General features: G+C 38.6%; 1 protein-coding gene across 1 annotated transcript in view; it reads left to right on the top strand.

The window, feature by feature from the left end:
• Nucleotides 1–15,703, top strand: part of LOC135221311 (uncharacterized) — a 95,136-nt gene extending 79,433 nt beyond the window's left edge. The window contains exons 3-4 of the mRNA XM_064259115.1: nucleotides 8,761–9,819; nucleotides 15,492–15,703. Of these exons, the coding sequence (XP_064115185.1) occupies nucleotides 8,761–9,819; nucleotides 15,492–15,703 (1,271 nt within the window). The remainder of the gene's footprint in view (nucleotides 1–8,760; nucleotides 9,820–15,491) is intronic.
• Nucleotides 15,704–16,447: the final 744 nt, after the last annotated feature.

A 16,447-nucleotide genomic window follows, 5' to 3' on the forward strand; every position in this document is an offset into this window, starting at 1 on the left:
CTCCTACCTGGATTCTGATTTTATTTCTATTAGAATTTTGTGTTTGCATACGTTTCTTTGCTCTTTGTTAAAATTCCGGTTTTTAACATCATTCATTAAGATACGAATTACAGCTTGATTTTCTTTATCTAATTTTATGGGGTGTGGTTTGAGATTCCTTCTTAACAATCTTGAACAGATTTTAAAAGTAATTTATTTTTTACTAACATTCTTCCAGGGCTTTATGACACACAAAAAATGGTACTTACCTACTTATATTATTATGTTGCATGGCAAACATTTCCGTGTCCAGCTGACGTATATGACCTGAATCTGATTGTGGCGCACTGAAGGAGAATCTAAGGTAGTGGGTGGAAACTGAGGTATTATAGGAGGCGACAATTTCATCTGGCTTGTGCCCCACCATAACAGATGAGCCAGGGATGAAAGCGACAGCCAAGTAAGATATATTAAATTTCCGTCTTGCCTTGTGGAAAATTCTGATACGGATAATTGAAAACTCGTATCATAGGGCTCCGCCGCTAAAGGTCGAGGGGTATTAGGTCTATATATCTGGATTTTGAGAAAGATGACTTTCGGGCTTAGCGCGACGGAGGTCAGACGTTTTCCCTATTTTTCTTGGCTCAAGAGGCTTCCTTCTATCACGATAACTGGGTCTCTTGCCGGATGCGCCGCGTCTTGCATTGCAGGGTCTTGATAACAACGCTTCGTAGTCTTTGTTGATGCCTTCTGCAGATGAGGGCACAAAAAGTTTAAGTATTAGGTATGGAAGTATTGAATGAGATGCAGTGAAATAATAAATTATTGTTACAAATTTTTGAGCGTTCAAATGACACATTTTGATTGTCAACGGTACTTTTCAAACTAAGCTTAACTAAAATAGATAAGTTATTATTGAGAGAGACAATTTTAACCAATTAACTTGAATTCGTAGGGAAGCGATTTGAACATTACACAACGAACAACAAGACATAAAAGTATACTAACACATATACATGAGGTGGCAAATATTCTTGCACATACACATTGCTCATGCAAATGCACGCGCGCACACACATGTATATAATATATATATGTGTGTGTATAGATGTTAACTGTATGATTATAATCCTTCTGCCATCCTCTTGCATATTTATTGAAAACTTCTCATTGTCGATTCCAAAGTGACACATCCAGGTCAGTTATCAAGTCATGGTGACACTACCAAGATACAGCATCTTACTGTAGCCTCATTGGCCTAATCTCTAATAACTTTTAATTTATCAGCTTTGGAATGACTCATTTTCAACCATTATTTCGAAACAGCGCTTCAAAATGGGCAATCCATCGGCACAAGACCGAGATATCATTATATAGCAGCTCTGTTGACATCAATATTTCACTCCAAAGTCCTGATCTATCCGAAAAGAGTATAGTGAACAGGAAATGAATATCCCTTCCTTCCTGGCTAGTCTTTCAGTCTCTTATTGCAGGCTCTCCTTCAACTGTTTTCTTTGTCTCTAGCAGAGATTCTTATATGAAAGCATCAAATTGACCCTCCCATTGATCAGAAGATGGAAGCTGCATCTGTATACATTCCATTGAATTTTCGATACTAGTAGTTTTTTGCCAATATACTTATTCTCACTGTTAGGCAGAAAGTCCACAGTAGCCAAATTATACTGTTTCTGTGATCATTTACTCGAAAGCAAATTTTAATTATATAGAAGAATAATTTTACACAAATTTTATTATATAATTGTCGTTGGCCTCATAATTTGAAAGAATTAAGAAATGCAAGAAAATAAAGTTTAATTGTATCAGAAAATTGTTGTTTGTTATAGTTTGGCATCAGTAACCTTTTCATGTCTAGAAATGCTGTCGCATATAGTAGTACTACTGTAGTACGTGCAATCTAATAATACCGTAAGAAATTAATTAATCTTATTGCTTTCTCTCATCTTCATCCTTTGACATTTCCTAAGGCAATCTCAATAATGAGAGTAGATGTTCTGAATATTTTTTAATGTTGATACATGCTGAATGTCGAGCATTTTCTTGTTTATATAGTTTTGTATTTGTGCTCTTACGTCAAATCTAACCAAAATTAAGTGTTCATGAATTTATGAAAACGGTTAAAATGCTGGTTTTAAGTTATAGTTCGGTATCTGTTTTTTTGTTATTTGCTCCTTGTAACATGCGTGAGGTTACGTTGTTACTCCCTGTATTCAATACTCTCAAGTATATATATCTACCGCTTAACATTATAATCATTTTGATATATCAGACATAGTCAAGTATATCTATTTGTTTAATGTTCTATATTTTTGTACGCTATGAAGATATTAAAAGTGAAAATATTGAAAGGGGACGATAAGAGAAAAACGTAGATAACGACGAGCTTCCTTTTAAACAATAACAGATTGAAGGACTCATGAAACACTGAGGAAAGCAAAGTTCATAATCTGGAGGTGATTTGTATGGATGACTGAGAGATCTTTTTGATTTTCCGACGGACTGCAGTTTCCACAAAATAACTTGCGGATTTTGCAGCCAAAATTATTCATTGCTGTTTAGGGAGTAGTAGGAGCGCACAACCAAGGAGCATTTAAGAGGACTGCACAACGTAACGTCCGTAAAATTAGCAGAAAAAGGAGACATCATGTAATAATTAAGATGGAATTCAACTGGTTATTGAAGTTATGGATAAACTTTGACTTAACTTTGTCATAAATATCGTGCATGAGAATAATATCCTATGAAAAAAGAGAAAAGTCCAGCATGAATTCGAAGGGGCTGCTCAAAAATGTATAAGCAGTATTTATAGACTCCAACGAGCTTTTGAAGGATAGATGCTGCCATCAAAAGTTTGTAGCAATTCCCAGAGAGTTATTGTACACTATAATCTTAACTTCTGAAATCTCGTTATACTTATCACTTGGTTCATGCCAGTCGCTGCGGACTGGAGATACCGGCAATATACATGCAGATTTTGATTAAAGCTTTTATGATGAAAACTGAAAAGAACGCTTCAGTTGAGTGCAGATGAGGGAGTGACAGGCCTGATGCAGTAATAGTTTTTAGTCATAGATGTTTTGCCTTAATGTCTGTTTAACATTTTTATGGATAGAATCAAAACTTCAAGGAAAGGTAAGAGGTACGAGTTTGTGGGATGAGGGAAGCTGCGATGGAATGCTGAGTGGCTGGCTGTTGCTGATGCAATTGTCAATATTAGTAGCTGACAATTAAAAACAAACACTGCAAAATTTGTCGGAAAAGTCTGAAAGTGTCTGTAAGAAAAAACTGAAACTGAACGTGAGTACCAGTAGGATTATGGGACTGGAAGCCAGGAAAATGGTTTATGATAGGATGGACAAAACTGTAAACCATGAATTGGGTACATCAACAGAAGAAGCAGGGCCTCATCAGATAGGTTTGTAAGAGAAATTCGAATGCATCAAATGAAAGTTCTGGGTCTTATTTTTAATGACTATTCTTTTTAATCCTTCGTGGTGTTAAAATGGTAGCAACCATAAAAATATATATTTTTGTGGTAACAACTAGGCTACATGTTTACTTCGGGACTGCCGTAAACAGTAGAGTGTATGTACATAGAGAAATGTGTACATCGAAAAGTATACACCTTCCGTTTTTTTTAAGTATTATATGTGATTTTCCAAGATTTTGTTAATATCTTGCGCACAACGTGACAATTACACTTGCTTCACAACATGATTTAGTTTACGTTTTTGCTACATCAGCCCTCCCTATTGGGGCTGAACCTGGACTTGAAGGGCATCGGGATTGTCACTATTAATCTCATTGACTTAAAAAAAACTATGGATTAGACACTAACATTTGTTGTTTTCACTTATTTTTACTTTTCACCCCTTTTCTACCCCCCTCCTCACACACCCCCATTTGGTGCCAGTGATGTCTTACCCCCAGAGTATTGTTTCCCAGATGCTAAGTTATATGTATACCAAGTTTGGTTGAAATTGCTCAGTGCATATCAAAGACTTACTGAAATACAAGCGTTGCATCTCGTCACACCAATAGAGAGATACTACTCCCAAAGATGTCCAGAGAGATATAGAAATAATCACACAACATGGGGAAGATATTCCACATTAGTATGTCAATGAAATGTTTTCTTCTGTTCCACCATCTGCTTTCTCAAAGGCACTGAAGAGTTCCGGAGTGTACCAGGCTCTTGCAAGCAGCCAGATGTAGAAAAGAAATTAGTTATTTCACCATAAACTACATTTTTGCAGCATTCTCTTTCTAGTTCAGTTGGTGAACTTCATACACGGATAAATCAGCACAAGCTCACGTACTGAGATCTGATTTATCTGTGAATGAACTACCCCAGTCAGACATCAGAACTTGTCGTGTAGTAGATGCTTTGTGATTCATTCAATCTCATATGGAATCAAAATCAGTAAAGATCCTCTCAGAAATTTGTTTAACAACTTCAACACCAGCATAATCATATTAATATTGTGTTGGACACATGCAGCCATGCTTACAGAATGTTTGGTCATATACGCTGGACATGCAGTGACAGCAGCTGAAGAGTGAGAAGGGTTGCATATCAATAAAAACAATTTCCAGCATCCTGGAGGGACCTCATTTCAATAAAGCAAATCTAAAGGCCTTTATTTGTAGAAAGCCACTGGAAGAAGCTCAAGTATGTTGAGCTAAAAGAGTTGTGAACATAAGAAAACCTGCTCTCGGTATATTTGTCGATGTCTTTCTTCTGAAAAGGTGATAGCATTTATAAGTTGGTGGTATTCATTATAACATTGTCAAAATCGGAAACATGTAATTCGTCTAAAATTCCTTTGTCATTTATCGTGGTATGTTGTGTTAGAGAAATTTCTCACAATGACATTATTATTTTAAGATAGTTTAAGCATACTGCTAAGATATGTTAAGAACTATTATGTTAAGGTATTTCAAACAGAGCCACGTTTTTGCCCAGCAATAACATGACTGGTGTCCTTAATCCCAGTGGACTGTGCATTCAGCAGTTAAAGAACGGTGCGCACGAGATTATTATCATTAAAAAAAAGCAGTAGCAAATTGTACCCTGAGCGAGATTAGATTTTCAGAGTTTACTCTTTTCGTCAGTGAGTAATCTTAACTTACTTGTAGCTTTTTTTTCGATAATGTTTACATGTTTATTTGATTTTGCTGTTTCTGAGAACTAGATATTTTAGAATATTTCATTTTGGGTGGTAGTTCTATGACAAATGTTCGTTTCGGAGATAATGTACCATAGGAATCTACCTCTAATAAGATGCTACAATTGACTGAAAGTATTTGGAATTTTGATGCCAAAATTGAAACCCAAAAGAGAATAACGTTGCATGCGGTTGCCCTGACGGAAGGAGAAGGAAGGAGAGGGTTTGGGGTTGGGAAGGATGGGGTGGGGTGGGAGGTGTCCTACAACCGTGTTGGATTGGAAGAGTTGGGTATGATGGATGATATGGCTCAGCTGTGATCAATATTCCACTGTGAATTAATTTTTCTTCCTTGCAGCAGGAGAGAGAGACTCGTTTGTGATTGTCTGAGGCTTTCTTCAAGGAATGGACCCCGATAATCTGGAAATGTCCTCAGGATGACTGATTTCGGCTATAAAAAGACAAGAAAATTTCATTATCTTGATAGACACACCGTATTGAAATACGGCTCCTAAAGAAAGCGCTCTAAGTTTAGCGGAACTTGAAGAAATCGTTTCATTAAGCGGATATTGGAGATGGATGGAAGAGGAAAACTCCAATATCATTTAAGTAGTGTATACGGTATCCCATTCAACACTGAAGACGGCACGCCATTTATACGGATCGGGAATTTACCTTCGCACAAATAAATCTCTCCCAGAAATCTTTTGTATTCAGCTCCCACGTTCGCTATCATGGCAAAAGCTGTGCCCGCAATAACAGACAAAGAAGAAGGAAACAAAAACTTGTCTACTTACCTTTGAAAATAAATGGAAAGCAAAACGACGTTACATTAGTAGTTTGAATCTAGTTTCTGACGCCTTTGTTCGACGAATAGCAAGAGCAGTGGTTTTGAAATCCTTATGAAGAATTTGACGAAGCTTCTGTCATAGTGAAATGATGAAGAGTTCTTGATGAGGGTAACTGAATCTGACCTGAAAGAATGAAAAGATTGCTAATCCCGACACAAAAGTTACCACAAAGTAAAAAAAAATCTGAAATGATCTTTTCAGTGGAGAAATATACTGTAGAGTTGCAAACACGATCTGCACAATAGCAGTAAAATGAACAGGTCATCTTTAATTTCCTTATCGCTATGATTTATATCTTACGGCCAACGACAGCTTCATAAACAGTTCTGTTGTGCATCATTTTGTAGACAACGAATCATATAATTAGTGGACTAAAATCCTTGAGTTCATAATACACTAATACACAGCTGTTAATAAATTCCATAGCCACATTCGTCGCTTGTATGCTTTAATGTGCAGCAGTCCTTATCAGTTTAATCTATGTGAGTTTATACAAAGACAGAAAGTCATCCCGACAGAGATCTATTATAATAATGAAAACAATGCATGAGATTGTCAGGCACATGGATTATTTGCGTATTCTGTGTTAATAACATGGCATTGTATGATGCCAGTCACCTGCAAACTAGATATGCATTAGCTGATAAGATAAAGCAATCAAACCAAGAACTCGTTTAAAAAGTGATTAGAATATAAATATCAGTCTTGAGGAACAGATACTTAGCAATATGAAATCTTCTTTCCCACCGCTATCCCTACACTAAAGGGTCGGTTGCCTGATGTGCCTTTCTTTACAACATTTGGCAAAGGGGTTTTTACGACCGCATGCACTTGCTGTCATCAACCACAGTTATTAGCGGTGGGCCTCGCCTTTGACTAAAAAGTAAGACTGCAAAGCAGCAGTTTCCACAGTTATTGGCGGTGGGCCTAGCCTTTTACAAAAGTTAGACTGCAAGGCAGCAGTTTCCACAGCTATTGGCGGTGGGCCTAACCTTTTATTAAAAAGTAAGACTGCAAGGTAGCAGTTTCCTCAGTTATTGGCGGTGGGCTTAGCCTTTTACTAAAAAAGTAAGACTGCAAGGCAGCAGCTGTCCTTTTAGTCGTCCTTTACGACACGCAGGACCTACGATGGTAGTATTCCTACACCCCTACCAATAATGTAGCAACGATTAGGGAAGAAAACTGAGTGAGAATGATGTTTGCCGGTTACTTGAATTGGATAGTGTCACTAAATGCATTTGATGGTGTGAATGTGGTGGAAAGTCTCGAGTAAAAGTGACATTTATCCCACCGTGGTTAGTAGACCGAGGAAAGGGTAACATTTATTAAGGGTAGTTTGAAGATAAGAATAGAATGACTTGACACCTACTTACGATGCTCAGTCATGTTTTAGTTTCAGTAATTATGAAAGGCGGTCCTGTATCAGTTTACGTGGAATGAAGCCACTCAGTGTGAGCTTGTTGAAATTTCCCAACGTACAAAAGTTATGCATGTGAAAAAGAGAAGCAACTTTTTCGACATACTCAAACGATTATTAATTTGTTCGTCATATTTCAGACGTAAAATTTCTTGGAAGGTATATTGCTCTCTGCAGCAGTTCATCGTGTACATGTTGCGTAGCACTTCCATAATTAATGTATTATGCAGAGTTCTAAATGGTGCGCATAGTAAAATATATTACTTAACTATGTTCCTAATGCATAGTTCGTAACAGCTGGTAGCTCTGAGTAGGAGTTCTTTTGACGTCTATTCCTGAAGAGAAAAATCATTGAAAAGAACAGGAAAAGAAATAGGGACACAAAGAAAATTAATTTTGATGATAGTAAATAAATAATACATATGTTAAAATGGAACGAAACAGACGCATCGTGATGGAAGTCGGAAGTTGCTTATGAAAATAAGGGAACAGAACGTTAAAACCCGGATGAAATTCTCCCAGTCTAAGTATCTGAATAACAGAGCAGGTGAAATGTGCCTGACTAAGCCTTCGAAGATTGAAAACGAAAGCCGGGAAACTGAAAGTTGAGCGGAGAAATAATAATTACTAAGTAGAAAGGGAGAACTGGACAACAAAGAACTTGTATAATGAAAGGTCCGGGAAACGAGGGGAGATGCGATGTGAGATATGCTTTGATGAAAAAGGTTTTTGGTCAACGGTTGGCAGTGCCCCCTCCCCAAATGACAGGCTCTCTCTCTCTCTCTCTCTCTCTCTCTCTCTCTCTCTCTCTCTCTCTCTCTCTCTCTCATTCGAGGGCAAAAAGATTGCAATTTTTTAATGAAAGGACTATTCGAGGAGTTCTGGATATTTATGAAGAAAAATGAGTAGACAGATACATGATTTTCACTTCTTGTTACATTGTACATTGTATAGCATACTAAATCAGTAACTACTATGAAAATGGTACAAAATTCATAAAAGCGTTACAGTCCTAGAATTTGAAGACATTTTCAATTCTTTTTAAGCAACTTAATTTGCTTTAGGCCTGCCCGTCAGGAGCATCATAATCACTACACAATTTTGGTCTTGTAAGATATTAAGTCTCATACATGTTCTAAATTCATAGACTCTTTGAATCTTTACGTGTGCCCGTGCGTTTGTTTATTTCCGTATGTACATTTATGTATGTGTGATGATAGTGTACATAAGTACTTTTCGAAAGTATTCTATGAAACATTATCTTAAAAATGTATTCATTTTTCAAACATTTTATATAAACAGTAATTTTTTTATTTTATATTTGCAGGTGCCATGGATACTCAAACGGTTGTGGAAGACCTGGAGAACACCATTAGCAGCTTGGCCTCTTACCTTTCGTCAAATTCTAGTCGGATAACAACTCCTTCCAATGAGTCACCCACTCAGAGTTCTCAGTCACAACAGATACCATCACCACTTTGCCAAGCCCCACTTTCGGTATTTGCCACAGCCCTTGGCAGTGATGGAGTTCAGTCTCTTAACCTATCCCACTCAGGATCCGTAACTTCAATAGCTCGACAGATTGTATCTCCGAAGGATACTGACTCTCCTAAGGGAGTATTTAGGCCAATCTCACCACCAGGCTCTGCCTTCTCTTCTCCTCTTGCTACTCCATCTGGGGTTTTCAGTCCTTTGCCCGAAGATGTTCCACCACCATTGCCAAAAAGGGGACCGCCTGTAAGGAGCTCTCCTAACCCTGATGTCTTCTCTCTACCTGCTATGGCCTGTTTACAGTCTGGCTCTCCATCTGTTTCCAGTAGAATCTCACCCTATCACCCTGAAAGATCAACAGAATTCCCAGATGTAAGAGACAGAGCCCAAGTGAGTTCTGTTATTTCTAAAACTTCCAGTGATATTGAACTATTTAACTTGTATCGATCTGATAAACATAATGACCAAAGACAGCCCCTAGGTGAGATAGAGAGTAATCTTGGTCTTTTATCAGAGGAACAAATCTCTACCAAGGTTAACGACAGTGAAATAGTTAAACCCTGCAGTGCTTCACCTGATAAGGGCACAACTGAGAATGAAATAAACATAAATGAAGAAGAGTGTTCAATTCCCCAGTCATCAGAACTTATTAGAGGTGCTACTTTTAAAGATACACAGTTAACTCAGTCACCCACTCAAAGTTGTCTCTCACAGAGGACTTCCCAAGTGTTTTCAGGTGAAAAGTCCTCTTCTGAGCTGGAACATCACTATTCAGAGATTGACCTCTATACTCCTTCAGATGGGAGAGACGATGCGACACTGGCGACGGATTTAGCTAGTACTGCATCCAACGCAACTCTCTACAGTCCTCCACCGGTTCCTCTTCATGCTGAAGGTAAGTTTCATTTTCAATCTGTAGACATTAATTCTTATAACTCAAGAACCATCATAAACAAATACGCTGTCTAATGACCACAATACTTACCAAATCTTCCTTTGAGAATATTCTCAGAAGTGAAGTAGACTAAAGTGCTTAAATCTCAGAAGATTCGAAGTTTTTACTTCCTGATTGTTGTTTTATGTTTATGATATCTGAAGCACAAGAAGAGTATAAAAGTCTAATCACTGTGGATTCTTGGCTTAGTAAAGCTAGCAAAAGGGAATCCTTAATTCCAGTAAATGATTTTTCTGCAACCACACGAAACAGTTTTATAACAGGATTCAATTTGAGTTGATGTGGTGGATTTACGAAACAATGATGCTATATTTTCTTTGTCTGCATTTTTTGAACGAAGCGAAAGTTAAAAACAGAGTTTGATAATATGAGCTTTATAGTTACACATCCTAATGGGTTTGATGCATCATCTCAGTTCTCATATGCAAATAATAAGACTCTAGCTTTTTTACACTTGAGACATTGTTACAGTTTAAATTATAGAGTTAAATGTTTTCCAAACCACTGCCATGGTGGTTCAGGATTGTACATTTTATCCAAGGGGCATTAAATAGAATAATCATTAGGTAATAGCTCTTTTCATCTGGAATTTAAATTTTGTTCATCCTTCGTGCTGATATTTCCTTGATTAATATAAAGTCATGTGTATCTGAAATACCTTAGTAGTAAATTAGGCCTGGTAACTGGTCCGCTTGTGCATCCCTTTTGTTTTCCGGCGCTCTCAGACACTCCTCACCGGCACTCGTTTTGAATCGATGACTTTATTGTTGAGAACCTTCAACGTCCACATGTCACCGAAAATTCTCTATGATTTCGACACTCTCAGCTTCATCTTCCATACACATCTGGAACACAGTACACTTCCCACTCTGACAGATTAACGTAGATACCATGAAGAGATACTATTCGAAAACATACATAATATCACCCAGAAAGGAATTCTTCCCATACCCAAAAGGTTACCTTTTCATTTGCAGCGCCTCCAGCAATAAATCTTGTTTTGTCTGGAGATGTACAGGAGTACAAACACTACTAATGCGCCTGGTGAGAAGTATAGCGAATCTCAACGGAACCAGTTTTGACCAAGTGTAAGAAATATACTTTATAAGTGATAAAATAGCTCTTAATATACTTTAACATATAATTGAACCGTAAATATTTGTAAATGGCATTAACCTTTCTATAGGACAAACGTTTAGCAAGTGGAAATAGAATAGTTAACAACGGTTTTATCAGTGCTCATCGGTGCAAATCTAAATTTGTACGTAAAGCAGTGAGCTTTTATTGATTCTCATCATAAATGATTAGATGGTTTCACTTGAAAAAGCTCGTAAATGATCTCAGAAGAATGCTCACCCAATGACATCTTATTACAGCGAACACGCACAAGAGTAATCCTACCTTCCAAAACATTGATGGTTAGGCAAGTGTGTCTAATCCTCAGGCGGCTTAAAACAATTGTGCCTCTACTGTCTGTTTGAAAGAAAGACGAACAATAATTTACACGACTAATCATAACTGGGGTCAAGATCACTGGTTCAGTGAACGCAGCACTGCACAAAGCACTGTTACTGATTGCTGCTGAGAGCAGTTTCGTTTATTCCTTTATGACGATATTAAACTCAAGCGTCTTGTCCGTCAAAACCAGATTTATAGTTAGCTAGAATGACAGTAATAATGACTGCATTTAGTCAAATTAAGTACTCAAAGCCTTTATGTTAGACAAAATGGAAATTTTGAGAAGCTGTGCTGAAAAGAACGAGTCCATTTTAAATTGCGATACCCATTGGAAATGCTGGTGCCTGTGATAAAATTTAGTATACATAAGTCATATAAAACGCATATTGCCACAGAACATTATGTAAGCACTCTCGGGAATGTAGGCCATGTTGTGTTTTGATTTAGATATGTGTGCAAATCAAATGCGCAGTCCTTTTGGCCCGGTTTCCGTCTCCCAAAAGTAAATATAAACAAACTCGTTGCACTGCAACTGCGTTGCCTGGAACTGCACTTCCGTCTGTTAGAACTCTTCGGAAGAGCAAGCTTTTGTTTTTAATTTTTCAACATTTATTATTGAATACGCCGGCACTCAAATAAATCGAATTTCATGTAAAAAGGTAAAACGCCTGTACAGTTAAATGTTTCTATTTTTTTTAGTTGCTGTCCATTAGCATACGAAAAACTAAGTCAACGATTGCCGATGATGGAACATGGAAATTGTTTAAAATTCGTGACAAGATCACCACTGTTCAATTAAAGAATAGCAGAAAATCAACAAACATTTCTAAAATTTTACCGGAAGCAGAGCACTGATGCCGTAAACTGAGAACGAATAAAACTTACCACCACATCGAGTTAAGCCGTTTCTCAGTTTTAAGTCTGTGGAAATTAGTTCACATGTACGTTCTTCTTACATACTAAGTAAAATTTTTGCTTTTGCCGAGGAATAAAGATGTGATAGATATAACATCAAGTAAAAAAAAAAAAAAAAAAAAAAAAAAAAACCGGTAGTAAGAAGTAAGTATTAACGCCTCGACCCGGAACAGAGAATGAAGCCTTTAAGGGCCACCAAAATAGAAGCTTTTAGCTACCAATCGAGAGAGCAAACTGATCTGACCAGGTTTTTTTTTTTTTATATAAATGTGGTTTAAAATAATTTTATTATTCTTACAGCAATGTCATCTCCAAATCAGACGAACATCTAACTTTATTCTGTAGCTGTAACTGCCCTATCATAAAGTTGTTAGAAAACATTTTATTTATTCCTAATACCCGTAAATAATTCAATTTTTTTTACGTGAATGTTTTAATGCATTAATCTAAAAGTTTCAAGACACCCACACAACTTATTAAAAAAACAGGCCATCTGTTACCTTTGCTAAATCATGGAAAGGCCAGGATCCTTTCCTCTCTGTGCCATCCATTATCCAGTGGATTTACCACAGATGATTGCAGACTTGCCTCCTAAAAGGTAACGAAGTCTCGAAGCCCTGGAAAAAGTGTGGCCAGTCTTGAAAGTTTATAAAAGGATGGGGAAGAAATGCTTTTGTGAAGTTTTCGTACTTGAGTACCTGTGAGCTATTCTGTCCATTTATTTATTTTTTTTACTACGCAGGTAGCCTGCTCACAGACTGATACGTTCGCAATAATGTGAAGGTAGATTCTTGACCCAAAATTATATTGGTTTATTGGTTTAAACTCTCATTTTTATACTCGTGTGGAAGAAGGAAACAGTTTTTAAGTGTTTGCTTACTTACGCGTTCTTGTACGGTAATTTCCATCTACGCTGATATTGAATTGATCTAAGTAACTTTTTCTTCATCAAGTGAAGCATTTTAGTCCGTCTAGATCTTATTTTTCATCTAATTGCTCTCTGCATCCACATCTCTGACTTTTCCCAATATTGGATATTTTATAAGTCTTATGTACCTATTTTTTTTATTATGTGATTACTGATTACTCATCGATTAGATGACTGTCTCTCCTGCTGAGAGGGAAAATGATCTCTTCTGTTATTTCAGGTCTCTTTCAGCAAAAATTAACTATGTTAGGTTTGGTTAAAAACATTGCAGCAGCCTGCTCTGTTTATCGTTAAAAGTTTTAGAGATAAAATGATCTGGTACGTACTCAATTAGTCGATAAAGGATTTTGTTATGACACTTAATTGCAATAGGGTATTTAGCTTAATTTTCAGCCTGATTAGGTATTACGGCGCTGACGTTTTGAAGATAAATTATGTGTCCTAGCGTGGGTGTTGTTCAGCATCATCAACATTTTTCATTAAGTTGCCCTCTTCAGGACGAACGGTTATATTTCCACAGCATATTACTTTTTTCGAGCGTTTGTACGTTGAATGATTGACTTTTTAATTACTGATATAAACATTCTCAGTCGTGTTTCGCGTAAATGGTAATATAAAATGCGCGCTTATCATTTAAGGTATTGTATGCTGTGAGTGAAATAGTTGGGTTATTTTATTCTTTGCTTTATATCTTTAAGAGTTATACGTATTACGTAACCAGTGGCTCTATGAACAGGACCTGTCAGATAAACCGTGGTGGTAACTATTCCTGGAGCTCTGTTTCTTTACAGACAATTTGTAAATATAGATTTATAAGTATAAGTATATAAGGCACGACACCATTTATGCATATATAAATATTCAGGTTTCCCACATTATATAATCACGTTTTGAAACATAAAAACAGGCATAACAGTGCCAGCACTTCTTAGCTGAGTTTCTCACGCTGTAAGCGACAGGACATGGCCAGCTTTCGACAACATGTCGCCGAATTCCGTGATTCTCACGGCAATGACTATAGCAACGCATAGAGTCAGCAGTGGAGCCAACGGACGGCACACCTGATTTTCATCTGTATAGGAGCTATACAGGCTAATATCAAATAATTGTTCATTATTGATCCGTTAGTTACTGTATAAATTTCCTGTCCGCTGATTGGCCAGCAATTCGTACAAATACCGCTGTAGTTCATTATTAAAGTATCATTTCAAGTTCATACCTCGTCTTAATCAACTCCTGCTAAAGTGGTGACCCCGCCACTCCAACACCCAGCAAAGATGTCTGAGACTTCCGACGACGAAACATCACCTGGCCCCCTTTTGCCACTCCTGCTGATACCATCGCCCAAGTCCAGCTTCCGACCTTCACACCGACTAACTCCTACACTTGGTTCCATCGAACTGAAGTCACATTTCTAACCAAGGGCGTATGTTCATCGTTTGACCAAGGCAGATTATGTTCACGCTGCCCTGCCAGACAACCTCTTCCCCCAACTAACAGAGTGGCTGAATGCTAAAGGCACCAACATCATTCAGTAGGAAGACTTGAAGAAGGTCTCACTAGACAGATTCATGCCATCCCCAGCCATTCATGTACAACAGATCTTTGACCCAGCGCAGCAACCATTACGTGATCAATGCCCTCCCAAATCAATTGACATTCTCAGGACACTGGCTGCAGTGCCTGCCAACGTCAGCAAGGGTAGCACCCACTGACATTGGAGATAGTTGACGATACCCTCACCACCCTAGCAGACAATCTCATGGATGCCCATGCTACTGCAAACTGCTGTCACGCTCATGCCTTTTCCACCCTTCCAGGACAAATCTTCATTGTCCATTCCAGCCTCTGAAACAAAAGGGCGCCAGCCACACATTGCAGCTGCATTTCAGTTTTGCTGATACCACAGAACATTTACCCCTGCCACCAAGAACTGCCTCTTAGGATGCCCATGGTCAAAAAATGCGTGAAATGGCTACTGCCCTCACAGTAGCCATAACAGGGGCATATCCCTCAACCAGGGATTGAGGGATATTTACCAGAATCTAACCCTAATCCTGACATATCCAATCATACATGTTCCATCAGCGCCTGTCTTTTTTATCCTTGATTCTGCCACAGGTACTAGCTTTTTGGTCGATACGAGCTTTCTGTTCCCTCATGCCTGTATTTAGTCAAGTAACCAAATGCACACACCCATCTGATGTCCCACTCACTGCTCCCAATGGCTCTCCCATCCTTACCTTCGGTCAGAAGCATCTCGTCCTTAACCTCAGTAACAGAAAGTACTACTGGCAGTTTTTGGTTGCAGATGTCTTGCTATCTCTCCTCGTGGTGGATTTCCTGGCACACCACCAAGTGCTTGTTGACATCGCCATCAAGTGCCCCATCGATGCCAAAAGTCTGTCCACAACGGCCATCACTGCAGCCCCCACGGAACACACCCTCCATGTCACAGATTCCAAAGATGAGTTGGCCTACCTGGTTTCCACATACCCAGATGTCTTCAAGCCTGAACCATGACAATACTATCAAATCCCTGCCAAGCAGAGTATTTTCCACCACATTAAGACCTCTGGCCCTCCCATACACTCCTGTTTCCGATGTCTACTACCTGAAAAACTAGCCTTTCACCCTTTAAACTGACCACCTGCCAATAATGCGTTCAATAAACCGCAGTCCAATGCCTGGTCACCCCATCAGCGCCTCCACTTGTCAGCCATCACTGAATTCAACTGCACCCTTCGCCACTTTCCTGGGAAACACAACCCCATCGCTGACGCCTTCTCCAGAATCTCCATCAATGTAGTACACTTTGGCCTCGATCACAAGCAATTGGTGGACAAGCAACAGTGGATCCCATTGCCCAATGCCTGATAGACCTCTTTAACGTCTCTGCAATGGCACGACGTCCCCTTCAACAACAATAGCACCACCTCCATCCTCTGATATCAGAACTGGCCGGCCATGTCCATGGATCCCACAGTCACTTAGATGTCATGCCCTTGACATCGTACATGGTCTGGCACACCCATCAGGACGATCTACAGCCATCCTCCAGAAGTGCTGCATCTGGTATGGCATATGAGAAGACGCAAAGGCATGGACCCGTGAATGTTCTTCTTGTGAATTCTCCAAAATCCTCTATCACACAAATTCAGGTGTAGGCTCCGTTTCATCAACCTCAGCCCTGTTTGGGCCATGTCCACATCAACATTGTAGGACCCTTCCTGCACTCCAAAGGGCATCGTTACTTACTCACAATGG

The sequence above is a fragment of the Macrobrachium nipponense genome, chromosome 2 (assembly GCF_015104395.2).
Source record: "Macrobrachium nipponense isolate FS-2020 chromosome 2, ASM1510439v2, whole genome shotgun sequence".
Taxonomy (NCBI): Eukaryota; Metazoa; Arthropoda; class Malacostraca; order Decapoda; family Palaemonidae; genus Macrobrachium; species Macrobrachium nipponense.